At 45.9% G+C, this 7,681-nt stretch overlaps 1 protein-coding gene across 2 annotated transcripts in view; it reads right to left on the bottom strand.

Annotated features, from left to right (window-relative positions):
- zcchc14 (zinc finger, CCHC domain containing 14) overlaps window positions 1-7,681 on the bottom strand; it is a 35,028-nt gene continuing 27,347 nt past the window's right edge. Inside the window, exons 9-14 of one of the 2 annotated variants that reach the window (XM_088997441.1) lie at window positions 7,169-7,634; window positions 6,778-6,875; window positions 4,798-4,892; window positions 2,647-2,796; window positions 1,356-2,552; window positions 1-1,137 (exon numbers count right to left, since the gene is read on the bottom strand). In XM_088997441.1, coding sequence (XP_088853567.1) covers window positions 1,082-1,137; window positions 1,356-2,552; window positions 2,647-2,796; window positions 4,798-4,892; window positions 6,778-6,875; window positions 7,169-7,634 — 2,062 coding nt within the window. In that variant the 3' untranslated portion in view covers window positions 1-1,081. The remainder of the gene's footprint in view (window positions 1,138-1,355; window positions 2,553-2,646; window positions 2,797-4,797; window positions 4,893-6,777; window positions 6,876-7,168; window positions 7,635-7,681) is intronic. The other variant, XM_088997442.1, reaches the window with a different exon arrangement.

The following is a 7,681-nucleotide window of genomic DNA, read 5'->3' as shown; positions in this document are numbered from 1 at the left end:
TCCTGCACAAATTGACATTTTATTAAAGCAACGCCAAAAGAAAACCCGACCCACAATTGTCAATTTTATTGTTGTAATGATTGAAATACTGGCATTGAAAAAATGCTTATGATCAGGACAAAACAGCATGGATGCTGTGATTAATTTGACCAGATTGTCCTGTTATGCTGGAAAGTGAGACATCCAGCTGACTTCCAGACAGCCACTAAACAAAGAAATAAAAAGACAACTTCAAACGTGAGCATGCATGCTTTCTACAATTTGCAAACCCCCTTTCCCACTCACAATTATCAAAACATAGTAAAAAAAAGACCGTACAATAACAATCCTTTTAAATAAAGATAGCACATCCAAGTACCGCACCCTCCAGGGGCCCAGATAGAAAGTAGGACAAGCCGTCCTCGTTAATAATTTTCCAGGTCCTGCCTGGACACTTTACAGTCAACTAGGTTTCAATGATTAAGAAACAATCCTGAGTTCTTTTGTAAATTTCACACAGTTGTGTTGTGTGTCATTCATCTGCCTCAAGAATAAAACTAACTTAAAAGCTGACTTGACAGAATTGGAGGTTCTTGGTCTTCCTTTAGCGATGGACTGAATGAAGAGGAGATACAAACAGGTTTCGCGCCATAGTGAAAAGGCAACCTCAAAAATAGAAAAATCAGTCTCGTACAATGCAGTATCAACCGTAACACAGAAAACACATACATTTTGTTTTGTTCCCGACAAGCTGCCCCACACTTGCTTGCAGAAATGTGTTCTGTGCTCCAGACATGTGCTAAAACTAACAACACACAATTGAATTTTAAAATGTATCTTCCCCAACAAACCCATGTTATCAAATCCAACCACAGTTCTGTATTGCTTGATAATAATAATAAGAAGAAGAACAACTTATCGGTCATTTGTACCTTTCAAAGGTTACACATTCAAATCAAACCAAGAAGGGAAGCAAACAACTTGAAACGAAAACATAACAATGGCAAAAGTACAGACGCTTTGCCTTCAGCTTGAGCTGCGCAAACTGTGGCTGTAGTCAAGCAGGAGAAACAATGGCTGGAGTAAAACCATCTGGTTTTCTTCAGTCCCCAGCATCCTTATTGTCGGAGTGGGAAGTGTACTTCAGTCGAAAGTTGCCTGTAAATTCACACACAAGCTCACATTAATGACACTCAAACAAAGGCTTGTACTGTCGACTGAAACGTAGCCATCAAAGTCAATTTGTGAGTGTCAATGGTATGACGTGGTGACTTGCTTTTGCCTTTTACATGACAAATACTGTGCTTTTGCCCCTGTTGCTATTTTGGCATCACGCGGTTCCTGCAGTGGCAGTCATCGTTCATTCCTTGACTCACCTTGCTGCGATGACTCCATGGGTGGTTGTTTGCAGCCTTCTGCTCGGTGCCCATGGCCGCCACAGTTATAACAAGAAAGGACCCCTGCTATGTGCTTCGGGATCCCGTTTCCCACAATGCCATGGGGCTGGAAGAAGCTAAAACCTTTCTGCCGGTCCCGTGAGCCAGAGCTCTGGCAATACAGGGGTGGCGGCGCCACCAATGTGTAGGAATAGGCTGCGGTACCAGTAACTGTGGCGCTAGATGAGGTCGCGAGGGGGCTGAGAGGGACTACAGAGCCCATGGTAAAGATAGAGCTGGCGGAGAATGGCCGCAGGTAGCCGGACGCGGGCGCGTATGCGGAAAAGGCGCCGTAGGACCCGCAGTTGCCCCGACATCCGCACGAGCTGCAAACGCACGTGGAATGGCCGTGGCCTTGATGTGGATCCAATGAAGTGGCGGAGGAGGGGCCCGCGCTCGATTGCTGAGAGTAGTACATGTTTGCGGGCGTTGCGGCAGGAGGGACGGTGCTTGCAGTTGCCACGGAGACAAAGACCCTTCCACCACTGGAGCTCGCAGATTGAGAGAGGGACTTTGTGGAGGGGCAGAAGGTGGCAAAAGTATAGAAGGAGGATGCGGGCGGGTAGGAGTAGTAGATGGAGGACGAGGAGGATGAAGAGGATGATGACAGGTGAAAGTGGAGAGGAGGTTGGGACACGTGATGGAGGCTGTTTGAGGTGGAGGTCAGAGCGCAACTGGTCTCAACCATCAGACCCCCCGCCGCCCCCCGAAGACCGAGACAGCTTTCGGAATCGTAGAAGGAGGAGCAGGCGTCCGCCTGAAGTTTGAGCTTGGGGAGCAAGGTCTCCAGCCTCGTGCCCATCCCTACCCCCGGACCGGGACTGAAGCCTTTACTAGCGCTGGGCGGGCCAGGCGCCACCGCTTTAGTTCTGTCCTCTGTGCACAGCGGGGGCGGCCTTGGCTTTCGCGGGGAGGACAGGACCCGCGCCTGGTTTGAGAGGGGGCTTTGAGGGTGGTAGTGGGAGATTTTGCTGGGGAGGTGGGAGGAGCAGGATGCAACGGCGGGACTGGCGGGATCCGTTTGGACGGGAAGGACCTGCGCCGTGGGCCGGCTGGGGCCTGCGGCGCAGCTGGAGTTCAGGATAAAAATGCACGAGCGCCCCTTTTCTTGACCGCCGGTATCTGGACCTGGCACACCTGAAACAAACACACAGACGGCTGACCGTGAGGAAAATCTGACTTCACAAAGACGTGTCCGTCTTTCTGGTGACCACTAAGTGGGGCAACTTACGTCTGTAAATATCTCTGCTCCTGTCCAAAGTGGTGTCACAGCAGTGGGGGGTTCGGGGGGAACACGAAGAGCTGGAGTATCCTGAGGATGAGCTGCTGTCTGTCAGGACGGGATGTTGGTGCGGCACACTGTCCACCTCCACACGCAACTCTACTCCAACACATTTGAGAATACGATTTTTTAATTTTAGATACATATTTTTTTACACAAAGGACGAATAAAGGAATAGACAGCGAATGAAGGAAAAAAGTAATTGCTGCTCAGAAATGTGACAGTTATCGGTTACATGTAGTGATGTGACCCTGGTGTCTTAAATTCATGAATGTCCGGCAATAGAGGGCCTATGGTCTGCTCCCCTTCAAGGCGAGGTGCCGAGGTTTTATCTCAGAATACTGACTTTACAGACGCTCCCCACCTTACGAACGAGATACGTTCCGAGTGGTCGTTCGTAAGGTGAATTTGGTCTTAAGTTGCTTCAGTGCTATATTTTCTATGGAATGTATGTATGTAAGTCAAACACTGAAAGGGGAAGTATAAAAAACAGACGCTCTAACAGTCGTAAAATAAATTGACATTCACTGTAGTACGACGACATGTATCCATGGGTCTTCAGGAAGCCATGACTGAAGCTGCTGGCACATAAGTACTGAATTACGTGCCAGCAGCCTTTACTTTTTGTTATGCATATGTCCTCCTGAGGCGTCATTTTGGGAAGAGGAATTTTCCTCCCTGCCCACATACTCCAGCACACATTCGCAGCCAATCGTAAGCGACCTTGGCGGATCGGGGCCTGATCTCGTTGGAAACACTTCAGCATGGCGCATAAACATCCAGACCTTGAAACCTCTAATGTGTCTGTGTGTGTGTGTGTGTGTGTTTGTGAAGCGCAGTATGCAGCCAGTCGCAAGCAAGCTCGGCTGGAAAAATGCGCGCAATACAAAATCTAATTTACAGCATCTCTGTCCAAACATTTTACAACATACCTTAGCTTACAAACTTAATTGGTTCCCAGAAAGTGTCTGTAAGGTGAAAAGTGTCTTCCAAACATTAATTCCCCATAGGAAACCATTAAAAATGAAAATAATCCGTTTCCAGGTCCCGATAAAACATAATTTTCTACTAAATAAGCCTTAAAACGACCCAAAATATACCTTATTTTGTGTATAATAAATGTGCTATTGTATTGTAATTAAAGAAATAAACTATGTCATAAAGTCATTTTATTTACCATTGTGATGGTCGTTGATGTAGTTATCTCTTGAGATGTCCGAGTGATGTTGCCCTGCTTTCTCTGTGATAATATCCTCACTAACACTGTCCCCCGTGAGTTGCTTTTCGTTCATCCAAATCAACAGAATTTTTTCAACCTCTTCTATTGCCTGAGACCGTTGCTTAGACAACACAGAAACACCCTTAGCCACAGACGTAGCAATGGTCAACTTAGCATACTGGTACGCAAAGTCACACAAACGCACACCTCGTTCATGTTTTTCGATGATTTCTTCTGCTCGATCGTAATTTTCTTTAATGTCTTCTTAGGCTGAACACCAGCCTGTGGTAGGGTCTTTTTCGGTCCCCAAAAAGCAAACGTATCCACTCGATAGCAATCCACGTATGTCACGTATGCACTCAGAGAAAGGGTTTGTGGAAAAGTAGTTCGGCAGCCACGGTGGCGCTGTCCGGCCGTGTGGTTTGGTGTTCTTCCGCCAAAAACTAGTTTGTATACTAAGATTCTATTCTGACGAATTTAATGTTCGAAAGGCGAAAAGTTCGTTAGCTAAAGCGTTCGTAAACCGAGGTATCACTGTACCCGCAAAAATGTTCATAAGTACTGTTGTTTGTAACGTGAATGTTCATAAGTCGGGGAGTGTCTGTAATCTAACAATTCAGACTTTAAAGTGAGAATCCTCACTTTAAAGTGAATTCTGAGACAAAAGTGAGAATCATGCCAACTTTATTTTTTTTTCTTCGTTGGCTCTTATCCTCTCCTGGACATTTTGACGCCACAAAATCCCTGGTATCATTTTAATCACCCATTGCTTCATGATGCTTCATTTAACCATCACTAGTTTCGTGTTCATTTTTCTTTTCTTCGCATGTAAGACACCTTTTCAGATACAAGCCATACAATGGACAAAGCCGTTGTGTTACCTGCAGTGGAGGTGTGGGTGGAAGGTGCCACATGACTGGAAGGCGTCACTCTAGCGACACCACTACTGGCCCGTTTCTCCATCTTCATCTCCCTGCTGGTCAAGGAAAAAAAACAAATACATTAATAAAACGGAACAAATGACTTCCAGCTCCAAGGCCAAACCATCCAGAAACAAATCATCAAACTGCAAGCGTACACGTTTCCAACTTCCCAACACATACAGGGTTCCTTTTTGACCTTTCACAGACCTTTTCAGACCTTTCACAGAAAGCAGAAACTGACTAGTCAAGTTCCCACTCTTAAACAAACAACCTCATTTGTGGCGAAAAATTGGCTTGCAAGTAGGGAAGAGACAGAAAATAATGTTCCATGGTTTCAAAAAGTCAAGGATTCAGTCACCGTGACTACTCTCTGCGACCGGCAATGAGCACGACTTTTCTTCTTTGAGGTGACTTATAAGCAGCACACAACATGATTTCAGAACTGTTATTTGAATGGGACTTTATCAGACCAGAATATTTGTGGTCATCCTAATGCACAATCAACTCACAAAGTAACACTAGAGGGAGCCAACAATGCACACAGCAAGCTAGGTTGCTCCCTCCCTGACTGCTCTGTCTGCAGATCTACTGTATATGGAAAAGCACTGCAACAAATTTTCCATTTTGTTTGCCTTGTGTTCTCTCGCTCTCACACACACACACACACACACGCACACAAACGCGCGCACGCACACACGCACGCGCACGCACGCACGCACACACACACACACACACACACACACACACACACACACACACACACACACACACACACACACACACACGCACACACACACACAGATACGCACACACTCCCACGCACACACACACAAACACAAATGCCTACCAAATGGAAACCGCGTAAATGGAAATTATGATCAGATGATAAACGCAGGGCTTAGTGTGTCCATGGCCAGACATAAATTGAGAAGTAACATTCAATTTATGTATGGCCATGCTTGTCTGAATGGCAATTTATGCACAGAGACACATTTTGTTGCCATGTGTCATTGTTCTCGCATTTTTTTTCACTTTATCTTGGTGTGAATCTTATCTTTCCAGTCTTCTCAAAGTTAGTAAACCATGACGTGTTGTACAGCCTGTTTTTCACATCCACTGTTTACACAGAAGCCGTGTAGTTGGTGAATGGTTATAGGCGAAATAAGGCAAATCAGGTTGAATCTACATGCTACAGCTCATGTATTTTGTTTTTCTACTTTCATTCCTTTCATCACTTTGCTGCTGTGAAATGTAAATTTCTCCACTGTGATACTAATAAAGGCAAATCCAATCCAATCCAATCAACACTTGCTGGGGAAGGGCTATTTGTCCCAGTGTGCTATAAGCTCAACAGGTCGCTTCAGCTTGGTGTTTGGTGTATATATAAATAAATAAATCAAGCAGTTGTTCTTAACCTTGTAATGGGTTGAAAGTGATAAATAAAAATATGTTTTTAAAAATTCAAGACATAAAAATATTTAAAAACAAATTTAATGTAATGTAATTTCTACATCCAATGTAATGTGGAAACAGCTTCACTGGAGGTATCAAATGAGTACCCTGTGCTTTCCTCAGCATCCTACTGAAGCGAGGTATACCTTGCTAGTTAGTGATGGAAGTTCATGACTTGAAATTCGTCTGTGTAAGCTCTCAGTCGTACAGGAGTGGTCCATCGATGAGAAGGTTGGCGCCTATCATAGCTGCGTCCGGCGCCACCAGGTCTGGACATTAGGGATATATAAATGGGGCCGATACGACCAGTCAGACTTTAGTTCGCTGACGAAGCCTCTTGGATAGGAGGCGAAACGTCCGAAACCTTCACTTTTGTACAGATGACGGCTCAGATTGTTTGGAACCAATAGACTGAGTCAGCTGAAGTGCGAGGACAAGGAAGAAACACCACAGAAGAAAGCTGGTTGAATGACAACTGCAACTTACTCTGCTGACTTCCGTAACTCCAGCTGAGTCTTGAGTTTCTTCTTTGCTCCCTGGGTTAAATCGTACTTGTTTAAGTCATCTTCTGTCAGTGCTAAAAACTGGATTAAAAAGAGAGACCTCAAATCACTCACATATTCCTTGTTTTCATCAGGCCGTATCCGACCTTGATGATTTTTCATCATCAAGGTCGCAACGGTATGCCAGACGTTCACCAACAGTTCAAATGGTTGCCATCATTTTTTTGTGTCACAAAGAAATTGTAAACATGTTCAAACCAACGTCTTTGCAATTTGCGACCGTGAACGAACCTTGACGGACTATCAACATTCGCCACCTTTGCCATTCAGCGGGCTACGAGCTTCAATAAAGTCATTTTGGGGACTGCACTCACCTCTTCCATTGTCAGTTGTTTAAACACCGGATAATATTTATGTAGGCGAAGCTTGCGCAGCCAGTCCAAGATACCGTTCTGCTCTGACGTGTTCACCTGGGACTGTGATGAAGGCTGAGCATGCGGCTGGGAACGGGACTGAGAGAGTGAGTACGAAAGGGATTGGGAATGGGGCGAATGCTGAGGTTGGGTCTGTAGCTGCAGTGGGTGAAATGAGAACTGCTGAGGTTCAGAATACGTGTGCGGATGAAGTAAAGGACACGGTTTGCTTTGGGGGTGGGGCTGGGAGGAAGCATTGCCTCTGCCGTCAAGGAAGCCAGGTGTGGGCAAAGCTGGCACCAACTGGGGAGAGTGTTGCGGGGGAAGATGTGAGGGGGGGTGAGACGAAAGGTGAGGGGAGGAGCAGCTCGGAGCGGAATTGTGAGTGCTGACGACAGGCTGGACGCTGGCCACTCGGTACATCGCCCTGAAAGAGGAAACGCCGTCAGAGGGCAGAAACGCTGCACATGGCAC

The sequence above is a fragment of the Hippocampus bargibanti genome, linkage group LG05 (genome assembly GCF_051943395.1).
Source record: "Hippocampus bargibanti isolate YZ-2025 linkage group LG05, ASM5194339v1, whole genome shotgun sequence".
NCBI lineage: Eukaryota > Metazoa > Chordata > Actinopteri > Syngnathiformes > Syngnathidae > Hippocampus > Hippocampus bargibanti.
The sequence above is the reverse complement of the archived record's forward strand: the minus strand, read 5'-3'. Positions and strand labels throughout refer to the sequence as shown.